The sequence below is a fragment of the Varroa destructor genome, unplaced genomic scaffold, assembly GCF_002443255.2.
Source record: "Varroa destructor unplaced genomic scaffold, Vdes_3.0 BEIS01000007.1, whole genome shotgun sequence".
In the NCBI taxonomy this organism is placed as follows: domain Eukaryota; kingdom Metazoa; phylum Arthropoda; class Arachnida; order Mesostigmata; family Varroidae; genus Varroa; species Varroa destructor.
In genome coordinates, this window is record NW_019211460.1 from 37,330,986 (window position 1) to 37,357,146 (window position 26,161).

The 26,161-nt window shown below is 45.6% G+C and overlaps 1 protein-coding gene and 1 long non-coding RNA gene across 2 annotated transcripts in view; one reads left to right on the plus strand and one right to left on the minus strand.

Annotated features, from left to right (window-relative positions):
• The window catches only part of LOC147754669 (uncharacterized), an 18,699-nt gene extending 7,945 nt beyond the window's left edge, over positions 1–10,754 (plus strand). The window contains exons 2-3 of the long non-coding RNA XR_015318092.1: positions 6,329–10,158; positions 10,375–10,754. This is a non-coding gene — a long non-coding RNA (uncharacterized LOC147754669). The remainder of the gene's footprint in view (positions 1–6,328; positions 10,159–10,374) is intronic.
• Positions 1–26,161, minus strand: part of tup (LIM1_Isl and LIM2_Isl domain-containing protein tup) — a 93,573-nt gene extending 67,412 nt beyond the window's left edge. The window contains exons 1-2 of the mRNA XM_022815087.2: positions 23,125–26,161; positions 11,658–11,889 (exon numbers count right to left, since the gene is read on the minus strand). Of these exons, the coding sequence (XP_022670822.1) occupies positions 11,658–11,889; positions 23,125–23,146 (254 nt within the window). The 5' untranslated portion in view covers positions 23,147–26,161. The remainder of the gene's footprint in view (positions 1–11,657; positions 11,890–23,124) is intronic.

Here is a 26,161-nt window from a genome sequence, read left to right on the forward strand (position 1 = left end):
AGAGAGAGAGAGAGAGAGAGAGAGAGAGAGAGAGAGAGAGAGAGCATATACGGTTGTTTTAAACAAAATTTCGATTGAATTGGGATGCCTGTATACGAATGTCTGAACCCAGATATCTCGCTTAAGTGTTGGGAGTCGAAAAATATCTGCCAGAATGAGATCCGAAAATCTGGCAGGCTCGTCTAGCTGCGAGTCCTACTCACAGCGTTAGTTACTGTCGCTGCCGATGGCCACCCCGCACATTCGACAATACGTTATCCTGCGTTGGGTGTGAAGGTGGTATATGCATGCACTTGTTTTTGTACAAGTAGAAAACTCCCTATACTTTAGTTAAGGTCGATTTCCATTTCGAATATACATTTGTTGCGAATAATGCAACCTGTCGTCATTGTTTGGTGACACCTAAATTATTTAAAACTATATATTATTAGGAAATCAGTGTGTTCTACGGGTGTACATATATGCAAGGACCAAGTTGACAGACTTGCACCGCCATGTCGAGCATCGACACTAGATAGCGCTAAATCGGATAAAAAAAAGTCAAGGCAAAGGATAGAAGTTGCATGTTTAGCAGGGTCCGAGCTGAGCTGCGTTTGTTTGATATATTAGGCCACTCGTAATCTGTCATTCCGAATTATCTATACTGCGGCTGTATGTAGCTGCACTGGCATTTTCTGGTGCAGGTATATTTGCCCTACAAAAGTACATTCGAGTATAGTATCGGTATAAAGTGAGGTAACCCTTTGGCCACTATCAGAAATGCATCGAATCGGCGGAATCACGGACGTCGCGAGTCCCACATCGCTCCGAAGCCCTGCTAGGTTATCTCGAGACGTGATGGAGTGACGTCTACAACACATTAATAAATTCACGCCGGTGTCGGTCTATCATCGCCATTGTGATGTCGACCAGCAACTTCTGCGCAGCTCTATAACGATACTACCGTGCCTCTGAATTTCTTCTATGCTCATTGACGAAGTAGATACTTCTCTTCGTGGTTTATCACGCACAGCCAGTGGCAGGAACACCTATACAGCGCATGCGTCATCACCGCTTTACAGTATAGAGGAAAACCAATTATACGATAATTCACTCATCGATTCACTCATTGATTCTTTTCGTCGAGAGACTTGAAATGGCCGGCGACAGTTATCGCAGACTATAAAAATACTATCATCAACGCAGTTCTGATAATGAATATTGGTACCTGTACGACGGCAACTGCACACCGAGACGCGTTCATTCAGCCGACTATTATTATTATCATACGTACGCACCGCAAAAATAGGTACATATGCACATATATATACACGGTCAACTTGTTTGAATGGATGAAGCTTTTTACCTTCTTCGTATGTACAAAGCTTCTCGCTCGTAGTCGAACATGCTGGTAATAACACAGTACGTTGGCCACGAACATAACATAACATAAACATTATTTATTTCTACCATCACAGACAAAGCTGATATACTAGATGTTCGTTTAAATGGCACAGGTAAAATTTTATACTTAAAGGAAGGGTCCCGCATTGTTGCTCGTACTTGTATTTCCCGTGGTCGGTCTATTGTGTCTTTAACACACTATACAGTACCACTGTACGAGACGGACGATGTAGCTAGGGGGTACGACATGAAAATTGCAATACATTATATATTAGTGTGCTTTCGACAAGTCAAAGGCCTGTTTGTCTACCCGCGCACAATGTGTCCACACTAGCAAAACAATTGTCAAGCTGTAACATATAGGTAGATGCGATATGTACGTATGTACATTATGGTATGACAATGCGACCATTATCACTGTTGTGCGTGATGAGGCAAAGCACGAATCGATCGGCACAAGCTTTTTGCCTCGCCGTCTACTGAGCTCCAGTACTATCATAGGCATACGTATGGTCTAGTGGTAATAGTATTCTGTGCGTCGAAGTGTGTCGCATGATCGGCGTCGACGCTTGCGTAAAAATCCTCGTCCTTTATCGTCCACAGTCCACTCGACGATATAACATTCGTTACCATCAGCGATGACCGCAGAATCATCGCCAGCGTCGGTAACGATTGCATCAAACCGGGCACACAAAGCCGCTGTATCTGCCGCCATTACCAATGCCACGCATAATACTTACGCAATTCCTATTAAAAACAACGGCTCGATGGGAACAACTACGGCGGTGATAACGTACACAATGTGTCCGTAGCCCTACTGAACTTCTCTTCGTTACGTAGGACCACGTATGTACCATATTATAGATATGTGTACTCAGTCAGCGGGCACTGCCCAAACTAATCCTGTGTAGCGAGCTCCATTGCGACGCATCACACCGAACGTGCGCGTAAACGCGTCCCATTTTGCCGCATATCATCATCAGCGACTCGAACAAAAACGACACTACGAGGCACTTGATGCCGACATCATCGCTAAAGCCTCTTTTTATAACTGTCGTAGTAGCCCCCGCCAATGTCGTGCGTAGACAGCACAAGAAACGGGTGCCACCAGACGGCTGACAGCGGATCCAGTTCCGTCACCGCCAGCTACTGATTACCTCGGCTTCATGGCGCTGTTTCAACATACGCATGTTGTGTATTAACTGACTGTAGCCGAAATAGCCACAGAACTGCTAGTTAGAGCAGCATGCCCTACTGTCAAAAGTTTTTGGCTTTACATCGAGGAACGCAGCGACAGGATGCCAACTGAAGGCAGAAAAACGACTCGAAGCTTCACTTTGTCGTTGCTGGAGCGGCACCAATGAGTAGAGCCAGGGGCCGATGCGGAATTTGCCCACGGTGTTTTACTGTAATGACTATATTACGATTCCAAACTATCTCGTTCGTATTCGTACACTCTTCACATCGTCACCAACAGACAAACAGATCACTGCAACAACTACTAAGATCGTTTACTATTGCGATGTACGTTCATATGTCCCATATGTATGTATGGGCTATGAATGCGAATTCTCATAATAGAGGCAGTCATTTTACACTCACAGTTAATAACATACAAACAGCTGGTTACTAGGGCCGGGGGAGTTACTAGGGCCAGCTCAGTGGATATACCTCACTATCTACTGAGTTTTGTCGTTGTTATTTTATGAAGATCTGTTGATGATTTAGATTAGGGGACGAAGTTTCCCACAGGCAAGTGTGAAAGTACGTATACGAAGCAATATAATTTGATCTACGATACAAGATATTAAAGGAGCGACCTTTGCAAAACTGTTTTTCGCTGGCCAACCCTAGTTCTGCACAAATCTAGTGGATCCCATAACAGCTTGTATTTGTCGATAATTATTGACCCTCAGTCAAGCATTGCATAACTCGCTTACGAGCTTCTTGACCTAAGTCAAATTGTGACTGGTTTTAAAAGTTACAGTCGTGCGTTGTACGTATTGTCTTATCTCAGATTTCCAATTACTACTATTATTATACGCAGGGAAAAGCAGTAAATATAGCGGGTAAACGAATGGCGCCATTGCGTCTAATAAACTCAACTAAATATTGCGCATTGATCATCCTCCTTCAGTTTTCCAGTAAGGAACGGTACGGTGTGACTGAGCGGCGTTGAACGAATGAACGGATTTCCAGTAGTCCTAGTAGTCAGTGCACAGTCTATGCTTAGAACGAACACATACATACGTGTATAAGGGGCACCACTCGAGCTGCGACTATGTTTTCTCAGCAGGTGGCGGTACCGAGTGGCAGTTCCCTCAGATCCTCCCCCTTTCCCTGGCCCTAGCTAGGTTGTTGCCCACCGTGTTTCGGATTCTGCATTTCCCACCCGCTCCCCGTAGAGGTAGGTACCCTCTTAGCCACGAGAAGGAATGTGCGTGTGCCTCACGTGTGCGCACCCTGCCTTTTCTACCCGTAAGCGTGCATGTTTGTGTGACGACGATGGGTGCCTAAGCTGAGATGTGTGAGTGTATGTAATGACAGATATGGGGCAGTGTGACTCGACTGTGGGCGCCCCTGTGGCCGTCTCCCAGCGTGTGCTGATCTAGTTTATGTTGTGCTGTGTCGTGCGTCTATATGGGCCTGTCGGTGTAGGATGAGTTGGTGAGTGTGCGCATCGTATGAGTGAGCGAGAGCCCAGCCTCGTAAGGCACGCATTGTCATCTCCTGTTCCATCAGCACGCTAGTCGCACTTCTCCGGCACTCTTTCGCTCCATTCGTTGCTTGCCTCACCACCACTACCACGTCCAACAGCAGTATTCGCTTGCCTGCTCGTCGGTCGGAGGGTTGAGGTACGATAGAAATGGGAAGAAGCAATGGGGCAAAACGGGAAAAGAGGGGGACTTGCAGGGTTGGTGGTGGTGCTGCTGCTGCACACAAAGTGAACAGAGGCAGGAAAGCCGAGTCTAGCACAGCAAAGCAAAGGCCGGGACGGGTGGGCTGCTACTGGTGGCCGTCGTGGCGTTCCTGCCGCGGCTTTGCCCTGTTCTCCACTCGAACGACGAGCAGCCAGCCGGCAGGGCAGGCAGGCAGTCGAGAACAGAGAGGAGCGGCTCCGTTTCGCCGATCATCTAGGAACAGAGGGGGACCGGAGGATCAGCAGGCTGTCGTGGAAGGGAAACCTCCGTCGAAAGAGACCTTAGGGGAAATCGAGCCTTGGGAAGCAGGCGTCGTCTGGGGTGCGTGTCCTGAACGGGTCAGGACAGACGGAGGAGGCGGGGAACAGCTGAAGCGGCGGGAAGGGGATCGTGGCGGAAACAGCGGCGGACAGGCAGCCAAGCAGGCCGGGCGGGCGGGAGGTAACGGACAGCAGCCAAGCCCTAGACCAAGAGAAGGGGGCCAGAGACACCGCCTTCCTTAAGGAGGGGCTTCTTTGTATAGCATTATCCATCTGCCCCCTGCCTTTATCGCCGTTGTTCACCACCTCCCGCCGCGGCGGCGGCTGCTGCTGCTGCTGCTGCTGCTGCTGCTGCTACTACTGTAGAGGCTGCCAGGCCAAGTAGGCTTCTACGATAGCCGCCATTGCCACTACTACTACTGCCACTGCTACAGCCTCCTCCAAGGCGGTATGTGCCCCACTGCACATTAGGGCACAAAGGTTGCCGCTGCCGACAGCAACAACAACAACGACTGCAGCAGCTGCTGGTATTTCTACTTGCGCTTTTACCCAGACGAAAGACCTGTCCTTGCTTTCTTCTACAGTTCGCTCCGTGAAGCGAACGACCGAAAGGTGGCGGGTTGGTAGTGGTGGGCGAAGTTATAGTACGAAACGCTAAAAGGAACTACGTCGATGAGACTGTCTACGAAGAATGACGAAGACGACAGCGGCGGCGGCTGAATGGCAGTAAATAAAATCGAATATTGACAATTCTGAGTTGCTACTGCTCGAGTAGAGAAACAGGCAGTTTAGCTGCGGAACTGACCACATAAAAACAAGGTAGAGTAATAGTTTATTGAGTGTCAGCCGTGCGTTACTTCACCTTCATGGTTGCTATTTAGTTATCATTAGATGGATTCAAAATCAATAAGGACGAACTATATCATACGAAATATTGTTCAGTGCCTCAAAGATGTTTGAACCTGACGATAGCAGCATAGGAAAGCTTTAGTAGGCACTAAGCAATATTTTTCGAGTGTGCTAAGTTCTGCAAACTGCCACACAACGATTATGCATACGACTGAGTGAAGAAGTTAGGTTTGCGTCAATAATGTCCTTCCCATCCTCTGTCCCGCTGTTTGTCGATTCCCTGCTGCGAGATGGTCAACGACAAACGAGACAGGGCTTCCAAGCTTACTTGCCACTGGCGCTGTGTATAGTGCATTAGCGGGAAGTGACGCAAAAGTAGAGGAGAAAAGAGAAAGTCGGCTTTTTGAGTTACCGTTGCCGTGCGCGCGCGCGGTTATCCGCGTATGCCCGCTCGTTCCCCGACCACAAACCACTCACTCACTAATATTTCCCTCTGTTTGCCGCCCCATCACGTGACTGACAGGCGGAAGTTGCCTGCTGCTTTTAGGCAAGCACTCCTAGCGACTCTTTGCTCATGTGGTAGTCTTGTAGCTTGGGCGGTGTTCCTCAAAAATCGAGAAAACAAACGGCATACCATAGATATCGACAACAAAGGGACAAGCGCTAGCACTAAAGCTGTGTAATTATTCCCATATATACAACGGTAGCGCGACCATTATGAGGTCCCACTACTGCGACACCACCGCAACGACCAAAATAACTAGGCTTGTATCGGTCTTCAGAGAGCAGCCCTGCAAACTGCTTTGGGGACCGGTCGAGCGGCTCCCTGAGCTGTTGCCGCCCCTCGAAATTGAACGATCACGTGACATCTTCTGTCTTTCTTCACCATATTTTGTATTCTTTTCTTTTTTTCAGATCGCCTGTGCTAAATCTGACAGTCATCAGCAGCGGTAGCAGCAACGGCATCAGCCATCAGTGGTCAAGTTGAAGCGCAGAACAACTCACCGGATGACTGGTTAGCTGCTAGCCGACCGGAAATGGCGGCTCCGCCCAAGACAGTGGCACTCTTCCGGTGCGAAGATATCCTGCTCATGTGGCCTATTCTGCTGCTGCTGCTGTTACAGCTGTTTTTGTTGAGCTGCCGGCCGAGTGTCTGGTGGTCCTGCCACTCCTGCCAGCAGAAACCTACTCTTTGGCCCCTGCATATATACACTACTGACTAAAGTGCAAAGTAGTTGTATTTGCAGCAGAGTTATCGACTAGACAAACTTTGATCCACACAAGTTCTATGGAAATCTTTCGGGTGCACCTATACGTAGCAGTACTTGGGTATGTACAAGTGCATAAATATATGATATGCCTATTCATATCATATATATATACATATATATATATACACGTGTCTGTCTATCTGTATAACCACGGATGGCCAGCATCCATGAGCTCTGCTCATAGTTGTGGTGCGGATCCTAGTAGTAGTCTCAATGGTGCCAGTTATACCCCACTATGATGTTGTACAGCCTACGTAGGTTTACCCTGACAGGGCCGCGCTGTGGGAATCAGGAGCAGCTAGTGATTCCAACAACAACTGCAGCGACAGGGAGGCCTCGCTCCTTCTTGGGTTACTCCTCATCTCCACTGCATAGATGACAAGCAGTCGACGATCGAACAGTCTGTAAGCAGCCCAATGGCAGAAAGAGAACAAGCGAAAAAAACTCAAAGGGGATCGGCAAACTAACGGCGGCAGCCAGAAACAGAGCGGAGACGGAGAGTAGCGGACGAAAACCTTGCAGAATACAGCACTTCTCTTCAAACGCCGTCTTCCAACATAGCAGCAGCTGTGGCTGCTGCAGCGTAACCAATGGCGGTATCCTGCTGCCGCTCCGCTCTCGTCATACGGCGACCACTACTACAACGAGTGGATATTGGTCTGAAAGCTTGCCGCCATTCAGGCTGCCGCCCGTTTGTCCCTAGCGCCCTGCTATTCCCCGATTCCTCAACCGTTTGTTAATAATTCAACCGGTGCACGGGGAACGACCAGGCGCCCAAATGCTACCCGATGAGAGCACAGGGACGACCCCGGCGGCGGCGCCGCCAACGGCTCCAAAAGCATCGCTTCCCATCAGGCCCACTGACCCAACGAACGGACGCAGACAGTCTATCAGCCACACAGAGACCCTCTTCGCGCTAGAGCTGCCTATCATCGTTTGGAAGAGGAGACAGAGGGGCAGTACGGCACACGAAGAAACGCCTGATCTCCTACCTCCCAACTTCATACGGCCTAACCCGCTACCATCACCTCCGCCCAAACTACCACTGGCTACCTTCTCCTCTCTGCAGTTCCGCTCGTCGGCGCCCGCGTGGGGTTCACACGCTAGGCGGTAGAATATCCGGCGTTGCTGCTGCCGCTGTTACTAGAAGACACCAGCGGTAGTATAACTTACACTACGCGACGAAGAATGAGTAAGAGCTAAGGCAGTTAGATTCTATATTGCCTCTAGGCGGTCGGGATCCTCCTACAGAGCTTACGGCTCGTATCCTGCTATGTTTGTCGGTGTCTCTTTCGTGAGTGACACGCCGCTCCGCGAATGGCAGAACATTGAAATAATTACATACGACAACACTCCGATCATTGTAACTGACATTCGTTGTGAAAGTTTGCTGAGTGGTGTAAGAAACACACGATCATTGTCGCCTTCCAAAGGCGCCTAATTTCATCATGTTCTCCAATGGAAAAAAAAATGAAAGTGACAGCAAATGCAGCTGTTATATATATTCAATACTGAAATGCAATCAGCAAGAGCAAAGTTATAATGATATGTACATGTAGCAGTGTTATACTGATTGGTAGTCGACATCTGATCTGAAAATAGTGCAAACTTATAGTGATTATATGAACCATCTGAACTTCTTCTATTTATGCTCTTCTACCTAGGCTCTTCTGCCTATGCTCACGGCGGATAACTCCCAGCTGGAGATCTCGGCTCCTTCTTCTAGACCCTATAGATCATCGCGGAACCACATAAACGATTTCTATTGCACAGCACGAGTCGCATACCACCGCCCTGATCGACACCGCCTGTGGAGTTTCGTACCAACACTTTTCACTGACTTAACTCCGACCCAACGTGCCTATGGTAACCGGCCGTGCGTGGGGTAAATGTGGCGAGTCGTCCGAGCCCACCTCAGTGGCTTCATGAGCAGACTCTTTTCTCTCATTAGACCCGTCCGGCGTCACGCGTCGGTCGCGTGTTCTGATTAAGGTGTGATAGCTAATTGCCCATCGTATTACTGGAAGCATTCGTACGAGCACGATAAAGGGCGGCTTTCTGTGCGCAAGGAGGACACCGTATGTCGAGCAACAGATTTTAGGCCAATGTGCCTTATGTCAGCACCCCCTCTACTCCTCGTAGACGGGAAAGAAAAATGCCAATAAATAGAGGAAAAGTTGACCCACTTCAATGGACACTACTCGCATGAGGTTCGTCGGCAGGCAGAAACGCACCACTGTAGATGCAGTCGATAGTTAATTTGGTAGGGCAAGTACCGAAAGTGACTAAAAATAACGTTGAAAATAACGTTCTGTAATTTTTTAAGTTCGGCACTCAATTCAACTTCTTCTTTTTGCGAAAATATTTTGAGAAATTAATGGCGGCCAAAAAGCCAACGAACCACTCATCATCCGAATCTGGTAATGTTGAAGTTAAGTTGTCGGTGAGATCCACGCACTATCTATTCGGTGTTAGCAACATTCAAAGCCATGCTTCCTGCCAGTAACGTCCCGCGTTGGTACAATTCAATAACTGAAGTCTTCAATGGTTTGTTGATTGTAGAAACTGTGTGTGCCCCGCCTACACATTATAGCTGAACGTATTTGAGGGTACGGCGTGCTGCTATATTTAATATTCCATATTGCATACAAACTGTTACAAGCTTGCGCTTTCTTAGGATAGTACCATGCGGCATTAAGCCCTAACGATGCGTCACAAAATATCGTAAGTCAGGTGCACTGCCTCACATTGCTTTAGTCCCGTTATCTGTCCAGCTCCTGCATCCATCCAACGCTGCACATACGCTACGGTAGATCGAGTACCGACATGCCAGCAGAGTTTGCTCGCCTACAGAAGTAGTTGTTATAAGTAGGCAGCTAGGTGTTTTATGTCTTGCCTCCAGACGGAGCTCCCGCACCAGCGGAGCTGCATAACAAAGCCATGGAATAAGGGGATGTTTTTATTCAATTACGGAGGAGTCAGTCAGTCAGTCAGTCAGATCCTCGCTATCTACTGAACCAAAGAGGCAACCTGCTTCAGCCTCTGTAGCGAGCAGCTTCTGCATGGAAACGAACCGCTCGATTCTCTTCCGTATCTTTTCCTCTGTATCACTATATCCTAGTAGCGCTTAGTCTCGTTCTGGGCAGCGCCGACCGCATCTAAAAAGTATGACTTGCAATTCTGCTCACTCCTGGGCTGAAATAGCGAACAAAGCCAGAGAATGGCCTTGATTGAATTATCTCTCTCCGATATAAGCAGTAACCAGCAGCTGCCTCCTTCCTTTCTCACTGTCGAAACAGCTTTGCTACCGGTGCAGGCATTACGCCGGGGGAGCCATGGCCCAGCTTGTATCGCCACGCTTCACGTCGCCCGACGCCGCCCCACCAACATCGTCAACCCTGTTGACCGTCTACAGGAATTCTTATATAGGAAAACCCTAGAGAGGCCGCAGAAGACGTTCTGAATGTCTATCACGTGAGTATTTACCTTATTGTACGGTGATATAATATCTAGATGAATTAAAACAATTACTTTACAAGCAAAGCTCGTAGAAAGCAAGATGCTCCCACCTATAGAAAACATAATGACGTCAGATATGACAGTCGTGTCCAGAGAGTCCTTGATACTACACATGATTCAATCGTTGTATTTCTGTAACGATAGTCTATGGTTTTTGTATTCACGGATCAGCTCAAGTTGATTAAGGACCCAAATCTACTTGTCCTGACGAACGAAGGTGCAGAGAAAGTTGATCACAGCGAAGAGGTTCATGTTTCCAAACAGAGTCAAATTTCAACAGCCTAGGCCAGTTGGCCTTAACAACAACAAGGAGATTGCATCGAGACAACTCGAAGTACTTACATAAATATACCAATAACCAGTATTGAACTAAACCCTACATATATGATGTACAAACTGTGTTTCGGGACGTTCGCTAGAACGAATACCCGGTCGTCTGTTATTTCTGGTACTAGACAAAAACCGAGAGCGACACTGAGCTAGTGATAACTCTTTTTAGGCTTAATGAAATTCCATATACATAAATAATAAAAAAAAAAAAAAAAAAAAAACAGTTGTTCCAAATCGACGGTCTACGTTATTGCCAGTTCTCATAAAGCTTCTGAAAAACCCGAGGACAATTTCCTTGATGATGAATGCGATAATTCTCAATAGAGTTTAGATTTAGAAAGCCTGAAAATTTATCAAAACGGGTCCATAGACCATTTTTAACCTTTTTTTTTTTACAAGGCATTTGCAAAAAAGGGAGCATTGACTATCGATTAGGTCATTCGGATTAGCTCCGATTATGAGACACGAAGCCCTTTTTTGGCGGTTTGTACACTTCCATTCCATCCGAACTTTTGACTTTTTTTTTTGTCTGCTATAATAACAATTCTGCTGGAATCGTTTGTAGGTAGCACTTTCAGCGAATTACTGTAGTTATTTTATTTTCTTTTTTTTAATATATTTATTACTAACGAACGAAGGAACATATTGAGAATGAATCGTGAGCGCCCTAGGCCTTGCACTGAAGCAATATCCGCTATGGATAGCGCTTATATCGGTTAACAATGAGCGACAGGGATAACATTTGTAGCATATAGGAAACGTTCTATATGTGCTCATTTAAATAGAGCCTTAGAAGTAAGATATAATGAAAATGATCTATTTAGACGCGCCATCCTGTGTACTGCTTTAATCAGCGCTGTAGTACAGGGTCTATGAAAGGGGTTCATCCGTGACCAAGCAAATCAAATAAATGACTACGAAAGGCCAAAGCCTTTTTGAACATTTCATTTCATCGTCACCGTCACTAGGACAATAATAACGTGTAGACATTTTAGGTCAAGCGAGTGCGTTGAAAACGCTTGAGATTTTTGTGCGCCATTACGTCTACCTACTTTGAACAACAGAGATTTAAGGTAATACGTATCGCTGGCTTCGCCCGGCCATTGATTGGTTACACAGCTCACCTGTGATAGTCGCTCTTGCAGTAGGTCTTTCCGTCGCGTACGAAGCAGGTGCAACTTTCGTCGAGGAAACGCGCGCACTCGGCGCATCGCAGACAGCCGGCATGCCATTCGAGATCGGGACTTACCCGAAGGATGTACGGATCTCGGATAGCCGATCCACAACCGGCACATTGGGAACGGGCTCCGCCGCCCCCGGATCCGACGCCCCCAACGCGACGCTCCGCCATACAAACTGTAATCAAATAGAGCAAAAAATCACCCGTTTTTTTTTACCTGTTTCTCAAGTAAAAAAGTAATAATCAAATCAGATGTTTCTTGTTTCAAAACTGGTTATGGGTGAATTTGTTCGCTACCATTCACTCGACAACAGCGATAATAACTTTAATAAGAAAAGAATCGTACGGATAGGTGAACGATTGTCATTGAATGCAGTGTAAAGGTACGTTAATTTTCAAAAAAAAAATTTCGTTAAGGCCAAATTACGGAACACTGACACGGTTTGTTAGCGCAGTAATAACAGCGTACTTAACTGAGATTCATTGTGACGTATAATATTGTATAGCATTGGATCAATAGGTACTACATTTAGTTGCAAGCCATTTAGCCATTGGGCGGAAAAGCGATGCGCTAGACGTGTCAGCTCTGCCGTTCACGCACAGTAATAACAATGACGAACACTGTTATACCATAAGCAGGTAAGCAAGGCAGAAAAATGAGTCCGATTCACTGTTGTTAAGCTCTGCAGAGTTAACAGACATGACGAGTATCAGCAGGAATCGGAAGCCTTAAAGCATTTTACGTTCTCTGAATTCAGCCGACTGTTAATCAGCATTTCATTGGGACGATAGTGGTAGCCGCAACTGCTGCTGCTGCCTTTGCACGTCCGAGCTCAGCTAACTTCAACGGCGGCGTCTCTGTGTTATAGATATACGTGTATGTATGTATGTATAAACTTATCTGTAGCAGCAGAAGGAGCGGCCATTTTTGTGGGCTAGCTGGCTGGATGGCAATACGCTGGGTATACAATAGGCAAAGTTTGAACGACGAAATATCGCAGCCATTTCTGCCACAGCTACTTCTTTGTGGACAAAGTCAACAAAGGTGGCAATTTAATGGAACCCCTATACTATTCGCCTCCTGCTGCCCGCGTCGAACACTTCATATTCTGCTTCAGCGCCGCCAACAACAACAGAGGCGACGGCATTGCCACCATCAATAAATCGATAAACGACCCTCAATGTACAGAAGCATATATACATATATGTACACACAATACTTTCAATAATTACATCATTAGTCCATCCGGAACGACATAGATAATTGTCATAGATACAATACGACGAAGGATCGAATGTTCACGTAATTAATGCGATTCTGATTGTTCGTGCCTCATTATGTCGCTGAAGGCATAGCCATATATTAGTTGTCGTACAATGGGCTTCGCCTTTGATCCAAAGACCCATTTCTAATAGAATATATTTAAATATCGATACACGTTTAAGAGGGCATAGCGATGATGCTAGACATCCTCCTCTGTTCAAGATGTAGGCGTTCAAAATATACAGGCTGCCATATATCGTGCATATATCGTCACCAACCACATTCTTGTTTTTATTTCTGCTGTCACATCTCGGTCTAAGCGGCAGCAGAACGACTTTTTGTTGCAATATTTGCGTAACGCTTCGACATATCGTAATAAAATATCCTACGAAATACATTGTATGTACGATGCTTTGTGATCGTTCGTCGTACGGATCTTCTGCAGATAACAATATATTCTTCTGACAAATCTAACTGTTGCCCAGACTTCCCTAGTGTAGCCCCTAGTGTAAAATAACCCCACACAGTGGTGTTGGGTTTTTCTATATGGAAACTACTTCGCACTAACTTATCGTACGTCATTTCAAACAAGCGGTGGAACAAGGTGACATGTTTAGGTAAGCCAGCAATTATCACTATTAGTATATAATATAGAACATGTTGTTTCGGATTAGAATTCAATTCTGGGGTGCTAAGGACGCCACAGAGCCCTTTATGGGACTTAGCGCGGTGCTGGCTGTTGAGCTCGCAACGGAAATCAGTAAGTATCAGTTATGTTAATTTCAGGGGGTGTAAATCCAATTATTAAAAAATGACTGATACTAAACATTCAGCTGAGATGGTTACAATGGAGTCGAGCGGTCGAAACATTTTAAAAGCTAGTCCGTTTGACGTTCGATCGACATCTGCATCGTCATAGTGATAAGGCATCCTTACAAAAACAAAATGAGGATACCATTTAGGGTACGACCATATTGGGGCTCTCGAAGACTCGTGAATCTTCGCTGAGAGCACTTTCAGGCTCCCATTAGCAAAGCAGCCTATTTGCAAGCGAGTTGATGGACTATCTCGTCGTTTTCCTGTTATCATTGAAGTTTTAGGAGAGATACGATTCACTCGTGGCGAGAAAGGGAGCGATGGGAGAAAAGCTAAAGAATAAAAGACAGAGATAGACTAATACTTCGAAATGCACATATCATGTGAGAGAAGCGGAGACACTCCTCATGAGCTAGATGCAGACGAGTAATAACTTTCCCCCAAAGACAGCGGCAGGACCGAGTCTACTACATGCCTGAAATCCCTGGGGGTGTTCAAGGATGGCGCTATATAGAAGCTGATAGAGTGATGATAGGAGCATAAGACAGCGAGTATTAGAACATGGTCTTATCATAACAACATGCCGGTCATGATAGGTGTCTCACTAGACGTGGATTTGGGCGCGCGTGTGTATGTCTGTCTATTTATATGTACATGCTTGTCTGTATGTATGCATTGGCACGACTGGACAGCTGCTACTATGCGATGGAAGTTTTTGCTCAACGCTCCCTTACTAATATGCCCCCATCGTCGCTGTTTTGTGATGACCATCAATAGAGTGTCGTCAAACAGAGAAAAAGAAAGTACCTTTATATACGATAAGCTGATATGGCAAAATAAAAAACTGAGCTGCCGCGATGTAAAGTTCAGCTAACAAAAAATCTGCGAAGTTCGGAATTACGAAGTGATTTTTCCAGTTTTTCTTGCACACTCGGTAGGCTGTCTGATAGTTTTAGCATGTAATCAATCCTTAGACATACGATAGATAGAAAATAGCTAAAATGGAAATTATTATATTTTATAAATATTATATATATATTATATTTCAAAAATCTAACTACTTTAACTAATAACGATAAATCAAACGTTCGTTTATGTTGTGATTGAAAAGCTTTTCCTTTTTTACATCAATAAGTCCAGACTATTATATATGCCATGTTTCCTTTTTCGTCTTGATCTCAATGCTGTCCAAGACCTCGTTCCCTCTCCTTCGAAATTTCCTAGAAATGGTTAAATTTGTTAAAAAAAAAAGCCTGTAGAGTCTTCACCGTTGCTGCTTGATTCCATTAGCTATCGAAGAAGATAAGCAGCTATCTAATGCGATGCTGTTATATTGGAAAGGACGACAGGTCAGTAGTCCAAATACGTTTTCACTGTGCCCGAGATAGGCTTTATGAACTAGCTTATAATTGAAGGCATATTTTCACGCTTGATACTTGCGTGTTCAGCAAAGCATAACAATAACATACGCGTTTGATCAGGAAGATCTTGCAAAAATACGGAACTCGAAGCCAGTATTGTAAAAATGGACCACGGAGTGTCGTCCGGAGGTGCGTATCCTTCAGGCTTATCATTATTGAATTTGTGTAGAGTTTCTCCCGATTTGAGTTTGAGGTACTTTGAGAAAAGCAGATAAATGTGTTCTCGAATAATCTCTAGCAGGTTATTTGCTACTGAGAATAGGATAAATAAGTAATTAAAACGCGGAAGACACCCCTTCTTCATGTCCCTGCAAAGAACCCGTCGAGGTGTCGCAGCTTTTTTAGTTGCCAGCAGTAAATAAAACCAAATACACTAATTACTATGAAGATCTTAGACACGGTATACGATTCTGTTGCTGATGCGCGGAGGTAGTCGATTCACATATGCCAAATGTTTAACTTATAAACGCAGGAGCGGTATAGAATGTTATAAAATGATTTCTAGGGAAAGTTAAACTTCTCCTAAGTACATTGATTCTACGAATATACGAAACTAGTCACTAAAAGCCTTAATTAAAAAAGTATGTTAGCTGGGCAGTTTCTGTCAGACATACACACGTGTAAGCACGCATGTGACGCATGAGATATGCATCTATATGTACAGGCAAAGATAGGTAAGCGGCAATATTATATAAAGACAGACTACTTACTGTCTGGTGATCTCCCTTGGAATCGCCTCGAAATATTAAAATTACTGATAAATCTAGATTATTGACTATTTAGAGTCAAACGCGGTTATGAAGCCAACAAGTTACCTACCATATCAACTTAATAAACGAAACAGTTCTTGTACGCGCGCTTGCTGAATAGTTTGTTCGCATATTGTGCTCTTATAGCAGCTCGGAAAAATGGGAAATGCTTAAGTTTCTTGTAGCGGCCCATAAAACTTCTACTGAAATCATTATCAATATCATTTTATAATTCAGTTGAACTCGACAGCTGCAAACTGCGACTTCGTTCACGTATGTGCAGGTTGTTTCCTTTCCTAGAACCAACAAGAATTGGTACCTCCATTAGATTCATACTGAAGTATCGGCCTAATCTCCGCACAGTCATACGGGTGTCACCCACCACTTGATGCCAAAGTCCGCAAAAGGGATTATGGCATCATTGCCTTTTCCCTACCCGACGAGCTCAGCGTGTGCACGTGGCGTGCGTATCAACCTCACAAAATATATACGCCCGCACACACACACATGCATGCCCCAATCGAACTCCTATTCCCCATAGAAAGGAGTCCATGACCTTCTATGCTAATTGTTTGTATGTATAAGGTGAACAGTTAAAATGTCTCAATTCGTCTTAAGGCGCGTTTTTCTCCAAAAGGACCGTGTTACTCCCCGAAACTCATTGACAGAGCTAGGCTTAAACACTTCGCTCTTGAACCATCTTTATGTGGACAAGCTACGGTGCTCCTGCTGACCTGGGGTAGGAGTCTCCTCTTTAAGCACTCGGGGATCTGTCAAGGATATACAAAGGAAAACTACCTCAGCAGCTCTTCCAGCCTAATATTTACCCACACTCAGCGTCTGTTGCTCAAACAGATATTTTAATCGCATATAGTAATCTAAAAATGAGCACATGCTGCTACTGGACTATTGTATCTAGTATAAAATACCTTAATATAAATTCGTTTTTTAAAAAAGTTTTACAAGACCGGACTTATGCAAATCACTCACTCTCCGACCAAACGCAATAGCGTCCGTTGAAAGGGATCGTTTTGTTACTAAAACATTTATCTTTGCTCTAGGTCTGGTCTTAACAATATTGACCAATTTTCGGTGAGGTGTTGACCACTCTTCGACCACAATGTGGCGCCTTCTCGATGTTTATGAACGTAATTGTGTTACTAATCTTAAAACGATCTAAGATTGCTGTAATCTTAACTAGATCTCCATTACATTGGCGCTTATATACTGCTCGTCCTGCAGATGTAAGATTTTTTTAGACAGAGCTTTCCTGCAGGGATCTGGCTGACGCTTAGAGACGCGTTCGTTCAAACGGTGTCACGATTGAGTATGCAAATCTTCATGATGATCTATGGCTGGCTATATTCATCGGTTGACGGGTAGTAATCTTTGCACTCGAGAATCTCCTTTCTTTACCAAGCAACCAGGCCGTCTGCCCGCATGCTACTGTGCCCAAATTTCACTCACTCATCTGTTCGGCTCCTATCTCCGTTCCGCTTCCTTTTGTAACGAGGCACCGCAGCGTAAAATCCTTCCTGGGTGCTTTCATCGCTAACTTTGTTTAGATCAGCCAGGTATCTTTAGTGCTGTAACTACCAGGTTGATTCGCTGGGGATTCTCTAGGTTGAGTTGATCTTCCGCCTCGACGACCTGAGACCTTTTCGGCTTCTTGCCGGTGGTTTCTTTTTGGCTATACTTAACATTGGAATCTCTTGCTCCCCTTTTGTCAGTATTTCGACACTGCTAGTGCTACGGTCATCATCGTCTCCAGCAGCATGTCCACCGTCAACATTATCTTTGGGTCGAGCGCTACGCACGAGCACAGCGACTGAGTAGTTTTCAGGTAGCATTCAGCGCATTTAGATCATATATTACAAATTTCGAGCCAGCTTTGTCGGCCGAACGAAGGCACATGAACTGTGGACTATGCAACGCTGACCGTAGACGACGCACTTCACTGCGCTAGACTTAGCGCGCATACGCAGTGAGAACGGTACACATAAAGGAACCAAAGAGGCGAGTTGTATGTAGATGCGACGTATCGCAAAATGTCTGTGTGTAGATCATGGCACAAGTACAGGAACGGAAAGCGATGCTTCCAGTTTGAATGGGAGTTTACGCAGTTCCACCTTGCTCGGCTGAATCTTAAAGGTCATCGAGACGACGATCAAGAGATCGCAGGCAGAGATCGAACGTAAAACATATGCACACATACTCACATGGATAGAATGTTATTCAGGTACACGAAGACAGATGTAGACTTGTTCGTTGCTGAACATTCATACAAACCAACGGAGATATCATACAAAACACAAATGTAATATATATATATCCCTAGCCGAAGATTCTTCTGTTACTATAGTAACAATAACACAACGACAGGACGGCTTCTAACTAGATCTAATATGATTCAACACATCTTCAGCTTTGAGAAGCTCAAAAAAAAGGTTAGGCAGATATCGTTTCGACCGACAATCGGAAAGATGGTTTTGTTCCAGTGTTCGAGAGAAGCACATCTGAGGTTTGGGGATAAAGTAGCCGAAGTAGTCGAAGAATGATGATCGATATCGTTGCCGATTCTGATGCTCATTGTGTACAAATTTCAGCAAATTTGATGCTCCTCCTATTTAAGGAGTTGGCAAAAAGCAATTTGGTATTTGTGCATAATTAGTCAATGTAAGTTGATTAAGTCTAATACTACATAGGAAGAAAAAATGTGTTGATTAGGCCACCTGCAGCGTGTCATCATCTATGCGTTTATTAACTATCAATGTTCAACTAAACTCAGTGCCGAGCTGGAAGACAAAGATCGAAGAGTAAAAATGAAAGAAGTCACAGAAAGACAGTTCTATGACCGAAACACGCGAACGTTTGCTGCTGATTGAATAAAAGATTTCTAACGAATACTTATTTATCAAGCATCACTGAACGCCCTATACTTTAAGGAAAGCTTTTTGAAAGAAACTATTTTGTCCAGAAGTTTCTGAGCGCTACGGGTAAGACTTGTCAATATTACTATGAAATTTTGCTCTGACAAAATAAAAGGATCGTACTTATAGTCGATTCTTGAAATACAGAATCAAGACGAAAGCTACTCGGTGGAATTGTCGCTGGCTTGTGATAAAAGCAAATGTCAATTTGTTCAGAAACGTATTATGTGACAACTTTATGCTCGATTATTTGTTCGATCTGATATGTACAGCAGGACAAATCAGGCTAAAAATAATTGCGATTTCTAAGAACATCGGTCCTATTGTATGTTTGTTTGACAAACTTCAAGTTCATCCATTTGATAGCTGTCTTACGCCCCTGTAAAGAACATAAACTGTACTGCAATAACCTTCCGATTTGCTGCCGTACTTATTGCGTAATAATTGTTAGTAATTACGATGGTTATACATTATACAGTTAACAACAAGAAGTTTTTTCACGTATCACAGTTATGTCTAAGACCGTGTCCATGACGCAAAACATTTCCGCCTATCGCGCTTGTACCCGACGGCCAGCATATTCTCATTCGAAGCGACGTCGATCGGACCTAGTAGTTCGAAAATGGTTGAGACACTTGTCGCCAGTGCTCCCATAAATAAAAATAAATACATTACTATAGCAGAGTGAGCACTCCCTTTCCATCTAAGGAACATAGCTCTGAAGCAAACTGCGAATCCAAGAGAAGCACGTGCTTAGCTCAAGAGGCAGCAGAAGCAACGTAAGTGCCCCCCCCCCCCCCTCGTCTAACCCCCATCTACTCTGCTATGGCATCCATATAACAGTACTACTGCACGCTGCAGATCCAGTTCATCGTCGTCGGCCTGTAGGCAACGTTGGATCACACCTTGAATTATGGAGTGGATGGGTGGATGAATGGAGGAGGGACCTTACAGCATTGGGATGCCGGATTAGTGAGTTTGGTCAGGGCACAAGAGGAAAAACGAGCTGAGACTGATGGCGGCGCCAGCGGCGGTGGTGGTGGTGACTGCTAAAGGACGATGGGCGCTGAAGAGAGAAAAATCTTTGCCAGCGAGCAGTTGCTGACAACTTCCATCATCCGAAGCCTGACGCAGTTTCACAGACTGCTTGTCCAGCTAGGCAGACACACGCCCCAAGTGAGGTAGCACTGTCGTAATGCAGCCGCTTTTTCCCCCTCCTTAGCGACCCCCGCTAGTGGCCCGTTTAGCGTTGCAGCTCACGATTCGCAATGATGCCAAGAAACCTCTTGAGGTGAACCCTCTGGCCTTTTCTCATCCGTCGAAACCACTTATGGTAAGGTGGCAGCAGTCTTAAGGCAAGCGGGAGATGTGACGATCTGCTGCTGGGGAACTGCCGTGGGTGTACTTTGCCGTACAGCAGAAACTAGACCAGGCAGCGCGGCATGACATAGGATACGGGTTTAGGGACAGAGTTCGACATTAGTCATGTGGCGCCACAACGACTAGCTCAGAGTACGCAGGCCTGCGCCCCTCGAAACCTCAAAAGTTATGTGTCTTCGTTCGGTGGACGTGGGTGTCAGCAGGCAGTAATTTAAGTGGATATAGGTAACAAGTGCTCGGTAACTAGTATCAGGCTATTAGCAAAGGATCAATTGCATGCTACAGTTATATGGGCCAAACTATTTCGGTAAGACATTCGAGCAAAGCTATAGTGGAACTTTTTCATGGAATAAAAACAAGTATCTACATTTGCTGCACATGTAGTAGACATCGCACCATAATGATTGATCAGGATTCACAACTGCGAACGGAACTGCGCGCCAAATTTCAAAGAACACATTCTGAGGTCAACGCGGTTCGAAAAGAATCATCATATTGACAGTCTGTGGTCATAGTGGTTTAGATTTCGTACATTTTGAATGAATTTTTCGGTGCGTTGTACAGTTAACAACGCTCAGATCAGACAGTGAACATACTCTAACTGTCACCAATGTGTGTATATACACGTTATATAATAGTATAAGATATAGGCTTCGTCTAGAGCGAACCAATTCGACAGGAAGTACTATCCCGCTCTGAATTTTACTCGTGATGAGTATTGTAAATTGTTTATGGAAAGTGAGCAAAGATGACTGAAAAACACATCAACGTTATATGTTTATATAACAATACAATGGGATAAATTTCCGACGCTCCATGTCGCAAATGGATGTACATATTTACTATAAGCTTGTCCAGTTGTTCAAGCCAATGCATGTAGCAGTTCTTTACGGAACATTTTCGAAAAGCGTTTCTACTGAAGCATCCACTATCTTTAGATATAGCTCGGTTCGGATGGTTGTCTTAGGGACATCCTCTAAAGCTGACCTCATATGCTCTGCATTCTACTTCTGTGCTACAGTTTAATGAAACAAAGTTTTCAGCTGCTTAATAATACTAGGTTGATTACTAATTTTGAGCCGATTTGAAAAATCCTTACTTATAAGTAAACACGAAGGCCACCAACCTTCTTTCGAGTCGTAAACACATTGTTTTTAACTTGATGTCCTAACTACCTTTCACTCGTTCCAGCGATCTCCTTTAATCCCATTAAATACCTAGAATTTTTTTTTCTTTATGATCACGCTTTTTAAATCTTGGGAACAAGCATTAGTTGCAGAGTATGGAACGTATGAATGCAGGACTTGGGGTGGACGGACATCGAAAGGTATAATGAAAATTGACATTGTTGCTAAACATTACTAACAAAATTAACATTGACACCGCGCGCGAAGTGTCAACAGGCATATAAGGTCGATACAGAACCTAAAATGCACCCTTGCAGAAGCTAGGGACAGTAAGCACTCACCATGCTTCCTTGATTTTTTCCAAATATCTTAGGAATACACTCTCTGTATAACTGTAAAATAACAACAAGGCCAAAGATTGAAGTTGGCTGCAATGTGTTTCTTAATTTTTATCACACTTTTTATGCGGGCATTATTAAGGGTCACTTGTGTGAGAGGCACGGCTTGCTGTCTTCCCTGAGTTCGTCCTACTTGACTGCTAAGCTTTATTAATTGGTTGGCCCCTGCACTATAATATTTGGCACAATTCCTCATTCCGGTTTCTTTTGTAGCGTTTAATGTACAAGCACGTCGCTCCTAATATATATCCAACGACATCTTGCAGTATGAGGTGCCATAACGACTAGTGATCTGATTCCGTTTGAGTATCAGAACAGCTGCCTCATATGAAGAACGATATTTAATTAAGAACGAGCCAAAAACTTCTGGCCCTCCATTTACGTCGGAACTCGTAATAATCCGCAATATTTTCAACCAGCCTTCATATATTAATTTTATTGTAGCTTTTACTAAGCCAATAAACTTACGAGAATACATCCATCTTTGGCTCATCATCATTTTTCGACAGTCGTAAAGGTGATCAATTCCCAGTAACCCGTCTAATGACTATATTCTGCAGTTTCGCCATACAAAAAAGTACTAATTAAGCATAAAGGCTTACGGTCGGTTTTAGGGGTTATGGAAGCCGACTGTGAAAAATGACTTTCATCACTTCGATTGTTCGACTTACGCTGTTGACTTCGGCTGAAAAATGTCTTCTGTTAGTCCCGCATTATTGAGGTTAATTAAAAAACGTAATGAAGTCTTCCTTATGACGGTCTGCTTTTTCGTTTCGTTTCGTTCGACAAACAAAAAAAAATATATATATATATGTATACTCAGTAGCTAGTCAATTTAGGAACAGAGAATATAAAAAAAGGTTACTGACTTTCAACGGAGCTTCATGAAGTCGTTTTTTGGTGACTGACCTAGCGTAGAACAGGAAGTCGCCCTTGTAGAAATGTAAACATGTGCATTGTCCGCTTGTTTTCTAAAGAATTAAATTGGAAATGATGGAAGTAGGAGGAAACTATGCTAACTATTCATAGTGAGACTATGCGCTCAGCGAGACGATATTAGATAGCTTAACAACTCACCGCTGTACACGATCTCTTAAGGGTCGCACAGATAATAAATCACAGCAAACTAACTGTGAACAGGAGCTCAAGTCATTTATTGCTACTTTATGACGGATTCAAGCAATTGGGGTGCTAACTGCAATGTTTATGTCACTGTACTTTGATAGTCTTATTATAGGTTCGTTTCGGAGGCAGTGTCTTGTAGTAGCATCCATTTAGGACACCTGATCATCCATCACAGCTATTTTCATATTGTCTATTACTTACTTTGACTTTGGCGGTCGTTCATGTCCCCATGGAGATTTACGAGAAGCTCCAGCTTGCCGCCTAGCAGCTCTTGTTGCTGACCGTGCTGTTGTGTATTGAGGGGATTTGGGCCACCTTCGGTGGTCTGCGGGGGTGCCCGATCCCTCAGCGGGTCCCGGAGAGACTCGCGGAGGGTCTCCCGCAGGGGACTTAGCGGTTGGCCGGGCGAGTCTAACCCGTCAAAGCGAAGTTCCCGCGAGGTATGATGTCCGTGTGGACCGTGCGGGTGCGGGGGCCCACCCAGCGGCTGTGGCGGGCCCGCGTGAGAACCCAAGGGGCCTGTACCAAGTTGTTCCCCGCCGCCGACGCCGCCGCCTCCCCACTCAACCAGGCTCCCCAGGGTGGTGCCGAGCGCCACACACGCCACAACGCCCGCGCCTCTTGCGGGCACCCCTGGCGCCCGCCCTCCTCCCTACGACGTACGAGGGGGTCCAGTCAGCCAGCCAGCGAAGTGACCAGCAAACCACCGGCAGCAACGGCAGCACTGCAGCTGGTATCGTTGTTGGAAGCGGTAGCAGCAGCAGCAGCAGCAGCAGCAGATAGCAGCACGTATGGTCGACACACTGTCTTCAATTCACCACCTATGCCACTTTCACTGCCATCCGTCCGTCCGTTTTCACAAGTAGCTCCGCCACCTTAACTTACACGCAATGGATTTGGACGCACGTTGTGGCCTCCCGTTTTATGGGCTCGCGTTATTGTCAACACGTCACTCAATCACACTGTACGCTCATTATGTACTCACTTCCGGGAGACAATAAGAAGCACGTTACGTTGCCCATCTTCTATTGTTCCGTACAATACCATACAGACAATCTCGCTGTTTGTACGTACTCCAGAAATCTACTGGTAATTCGTTCCGAACTTAAAACGCACTACCAGCACAGACAGTTTCTGCAAACAACGTTTCGTGTGTGTTACGTTGCACGTTCACCGCACGGAACGAATCGCGTCCACTTCGTCCTTGTCTTTTGCTATTGACGTTGTCGTTATTGATACAGGGGTCTCGTTATTGTTGACCGGCGTAGTTCTGCCAGCACGCGCGAGTCGACTGCCCTACAGACCATGTTCTAAATAGAGAAACAGCCACACCATTGCACACACGCACAGAACAAACACTTCTGACCACAGGCACAGATAAACGGATACGTAATCGCTCCTTTAAGACAGCACGCTCGAAACACACATGAACATTTACTAATCAGCAGAGGTACATCGCCACCTACACTATCGAAATGATTCGAATCATTGTCGTCGGCATTATTATTATCCACTTCTCGACCCCACCTCCGGTGAGAGTCACCTGTTAAAGCGATGAACACCCAACTCTCCACAACAGGACCACTAAACGATTACCATTAGCGCTACAGCTGTCGCAGCTGTTACTCAGTCTGAAAAAAAAAAGCCAGTTGTCGACATCTGACAAACCCCCAGGTAAGCAGCAGTATAAGACGTGCTCTCGCGCGCGGACACTGTCACACTTCGCCTCTGTTGATTTCCACTTGACGGTTTCTCTTTATTTTTTGTTTCATTTTACTAAGTTTAAGTAGTTTGCTAATCAGATCGGCGAATGAAGTCAAACGGAGGTATTGACTGTCATTGTTTTTGCGCTTCCGATGGCTATTGGCCGTCTATTCTATCTGCGTTCTCTGCTGTAAATAAAGAAGGTGCAAGGATCAATCAGTCCGCGGTGAATCAGCAGGCTGATGAAACCACTTTATCAGGATCGTCGCCCCTTTTCTTGTTTCTTCTATCTTTAATAAAGAAGTGGGAAAGATGGGAGCTCCGACTAACTGCGATTTCTTTTACCATCGTCGTCCACCTTAGTACACTGCCCGATAACAGTATTGTCGTATTTGGACGATTCGAACAGGGTCTCAGCCTGACCAGTCAACATCTGCAAGTAAGTTGTCAGTTAGTCAGTCAATCGTATGTTGTTGCCGTGGCGGAGGAAGCTAGTACGTGTTTGTTATCGACATCGTTTCACTACAACAACAAGACACACACACCCACGAATAGCACTAGTAATAGTGATTGTTGTAGTAGTGAAAGCTTTCTGAGGGCTACTGGCTCGAGAGCGTTTCTGTGTTTCACCCGTGTCGTAGTCCCCTGTTCGTTCGCTCTCTACTATCCGCGTGTGTGTCGCGTTGTGTCGTCCTACATGGATCCTTTCTTTGTGTTGTTGTCCTAGGCGCCTCCACGAGAGCCCACTCAGTCAGCACTGGCGCCGCCAGCCAGTCAGCCAACACCACTGTAGCTCCTGCCCTGCGCCAATGGCAGCAGCAGCACTGCCACGCACTCCACTACCCCAGCGCTGTACTCCCTTCGTTTCGCCCCGCGCCTGCTTTTCGCTTGCAGTTACCACCGTCAGCAACACTCGCCACCACGACGGCCAACAGGCCATCGAACAGCAGTTTCAGGCCGGCAGCCGGTCGTACCCAGCCAACCAGCGCTGTCAGTCAGGCAGGCAGCCACCCGGTCACACAGCAGAGACGCGCGCGGCGCACAGCCACTGGCCTATGGATGGGCCAGCAATCACACAACGAACCCTCGAGTACACCACTCTCGTCACTCTTCACACGACGCTTCGGCACACGCACATCTCAACCCAGTCGGACACAGACAGGACCGGCGCGGGAAGCGCCGCTGCCGCTACGAGGAACCAGTTCGTGCAGCTGCTGTTGGTCTCAGCTATTGCTGTTGTCGTGGCGCCAGTGGCCGCGGTAGTGTAGCAGCGGCGCCGCCGCCGCCGCCGCCGCCGCCACCGCCGTCGTCGTCGTCGTCGTCGTTGTTGTCGCAGCCGCCACCAACCTTGTGGGCCTGGCTGCTGCCGCTGTTCGTTTGTCCTGGTCGTTCGGTCGTTCACTCGACGGTGGTGAGAAGCAGCAGGAAGGATGTGAACAGATGCGGAGCCGCGCGGCCGTTTGGTTTGTCGACCGCTGTTTCGTTGTTGTCAGCCGCCGCTGCGAGGAAGAAACAGGGCACCGCTACTAGCGGC